General features: G+C 41.5%; 1 protein-coding gene across 1 annotated transcript in view; it reads left to right on the top strand.

Annotated features, from left to right (window-relative positions):
• Window positions 1-3074, top strand: part of LOC101849854 (neprilysin-4) — a gene marked incomplete at its 5' end in the record, with an annotated part of 34377 nt that overhangs the window by 25909 nt on the left and 5394 nt on the right. Inside the window, 3 exon segments of the mRNA XM_013084510.2 lie at window positions 458-588; window positions 1774-1839; window positions 2311-2409. Coding sequence (XP_012939964.1) covers window positions 458-588; window positions 1774-1839; window positions 2311-2409 — 296 coding nt within the window.

Genomic DNA, 3074 nt, shown 5'->3' with positions numbered 1-3074 from the left:
GACAGACAGACAGACAGACAGACAGACAGACAGACAGACAGACAGATAGATAGGTAGAGGGAAAGATAGATAGATTGCGGGAGAGATAGATAGACGGAGAGAGAGAGAGAGAGAGAGAGAGAGAGAGAGAGAGAGAGAGAGAGAGAGAGAGAGAGAGAGAGAGAGAGAGAGAGAGAGAGAGAGAGAGAGAGAGAGAGAGAGAGAGAGAGAGAGAGAGACAGAGAGAGAGAGAGAGAGACAGAGAGAGAGACAGAGAGACAGAGTCTCCATGACTGCCAGATTTTCTTCCACTTAGCGGTGTTTTCTGTTTTTAGAAATTGCTGAAATAACGGAGAAAAACACCAAAAAACAAAAAACCAGTGGGGATTCTATGTTCTTTCGGTTTACCGTTGTTTCCGGATTAACCATGTTTCGTTTAAACGGTCTCTCCTTCATTTTTGTGAACACTTTCTCTCAGGTCGACAGTTTGACAAAGATGGGAATTTGCTGCAGTGGTGGGAAGATGAAGCTATAGAGAAATTCAAGAAACAAACTGGATGTCTGGTGGATCAGTACAGCAATTACACCGTGGAACAAGTGGATATGAACGTGAGTCCATTGCTGCTAGCTAGTATATTCCTTCTTCTAGCCCCTGGGGCGGTGCTACTGACTGAAGTGTCTCTAGGCCATTCCCAAAGGGGGGACATTGACATACTCTTATGCTCAGTAGAATTGTAAATGGGCTGATTCATCAGTGTCATGTTCATAACTGTGCCTGAACTGCATTACAGGGAACTGCTGCTTTTTCTTTCCTAATCCTTACTATCGTCATTTTCCTCTACTTCTTTTGTATGTTTGTTACACTCTTGTGACCCGCTATTTCCGGAGTGCCTTGATAGTTGAAGCAGACTTTGTGCTTTTGAAGCTAGGGATGTGAGCAGAGTAAGCCTGATTTCCTGTATAGACTTTTCTGTTGTTGTGTGTGTGTGTGTGTGTGTGTGTGTGTGTGTGTGTGTGTGTGTGTGTGTATGTGTGTGTGTGTGTGTGTTTGGCATACATGTGTGTGCACATGTGTGCATGTTATGTGTTCGTGAGTGTGTATGCGTGTGTTTGTGTGTGTGTATGTGTATATGTGTGTGTGTTTGTGTGTGTATGAGTAGTTGTATTTGTGTGTGTGTGTGTGTGTGTGTGTGTGTGTGTGTATGTGTGTGTGTGTGTGTCTGTGTGTGTGTGTGTGTGTGTGTGAGTGTGTGTGTGTGTCGCGTGCATGAATATTGTTCGTACATGCATTTATGTAAAGCGCCTAGAGCTGTGTTTACACAGGAGTGGGCGCTATAGAAATGATCTTCATTATTATTATCATGATGATGATGACAATGTTGATAATGTTAAAGATGATGACAATGTTGATTATTTTCCTAGCTATGTTGAATGTATGCAGATGACAATGTTGATTATTTTCCTAGCTATGTTGAATGTATGCAGAAGACGATCTGCTAAAACCTTTTCCTGCCAAAATAGATATGCGGTGATGATGATGATGATGATGATGATGGCTATTTTTCTAGCTATGTTTCCATTGAAGCGTGAATTTGAACTAAAAGTTGAACATTGTTTATAATACACTGATTATGCCTAAAATATATTCAAGTCTCCAAGTATGCTGATCTGTTGTTCTATAATAACAATGACAGTGATGATGATTTTGAAGATGATGATGATGATGATGATGATGATGATGATGATGATGATGATGATGATGATGATGATGATGATGATGAATTCTTTTTTCAGCTGAATGGTATCAAAACCCAGGGAGAAAACATCGCTGACAACGGAGGGGTTAAACAGAGCTTTTGGGTAATTATTGATAAAAAATATTGCTCTGTGTGTGTGTCTGTGCGCGCATGTGTGTAGCATGCATGTGTGTGCATGTAATGTGTGCGTGAGTGAAAGAGAGAGAGAGAGAGAGAGAGAGAGAGAGAGAGAGAGAGAGAGAGAGAGAGAGAGAGAGAGAGAGAGAGAGAGAGAGAGAGAGAGAGAGAGAGAGAGAGAGAGAGAGAGAGAGAGAGAGAGAGAGAGAGAGAGAGAGAGAGAGAGAGAGAGAGAGGGAGGGAGAGAGATTTTGCGTGTGTATGCGTGCTCGGTCACGCACGTGTAAATTCGTGTGTGTGTGTGTGTGTGTGTGTCTTTTTGTGTATGTGTGTGTGTGTGTGTGTGTGTGTGTGTGGGCGCGTGCGTGTGTGTGAGCACGCATGCACATTTGCGGATACAATACATTTTTCAATTTTGTAATATCAATAAGCTATAATGCCAATTTGTTGTACTCAGGCCTACAAAAATTGGGTGTCCACTCACAGCGAGAAAGATCCAGCCCTACCTGGGCTCAACTTCACGCACAACCAACTCTACTTTTTAGCTTTTGCGCAGGTAAGGCATCCTTTCTTCTTCTTCTTCTTCTCCTTCTTCTTCTTCTTTTCCTTCTCCTTCTTGACACCTACTATCATTTTCAACGTAAACACCTGTGAAGTAATTTTAGAATGAGATATTATTTCTATGAGATCAACCTTTTAAAAAATAGAAATGTGCAGCATGAATTCTATTAATAATAATAATAACAATAATAATAATAATAATAATAATAATAATAATAATAATAATAATAATAATAATAATAATAATAAGTTGTAGAAGTGGTAGTTGTTGTAGTAGTAGTAGTGGTAGTAGTAAAAGTAGTAGTCACAGCAGCAGCAGCAACAGCAACAGCAGCAGTAGTAGTAGTAGTGGTACTAACCCAGCAGTAATGGGTACCTGACTTTTTGAGTTGGGGAAGTAAAGGCAGCATGGAAATCATTGGACAGGAACTGGCCACCCTACCACAATATGCCGAAGGCCCAGGAAGTTTTCTTACTAACGAGCCAATCCCCAATGTCTGAACGGATGGGATGCGGGAACAACTTTATTTTATTCCTTGTAATCTGTTAACTCATTTGCTACGCCGAGCCGTGGGGGGCGGCGCGGCTCAAGTGCCGTCAGTACGTTAAGCCGCCCCCGGCGGCTCGAAAACCGACGTTCAATTTTAGCTTGGTTACTAT

Source organism: Aplysia californica, unplaced genomic scaffold (assembly GCF_000002075.1).
Source record: "Aplysia californica isolate F4 #8 unplaced genomic scaffold, AplCal3.0 scaffold00299, whole genome shotgun sequence".
In the NCBI taxonomy this organism is placed as follows: Eukaryota; Metazoa; Mollusca; class Gastropoda; order Aplysiida; family Aplysiidae; genus Aplysia; species Aplysia californica.
Note: the sequence above shows the minus strand (reverse complement) of the source record. Positions and strands in the feature narration are given on the sequence as shown.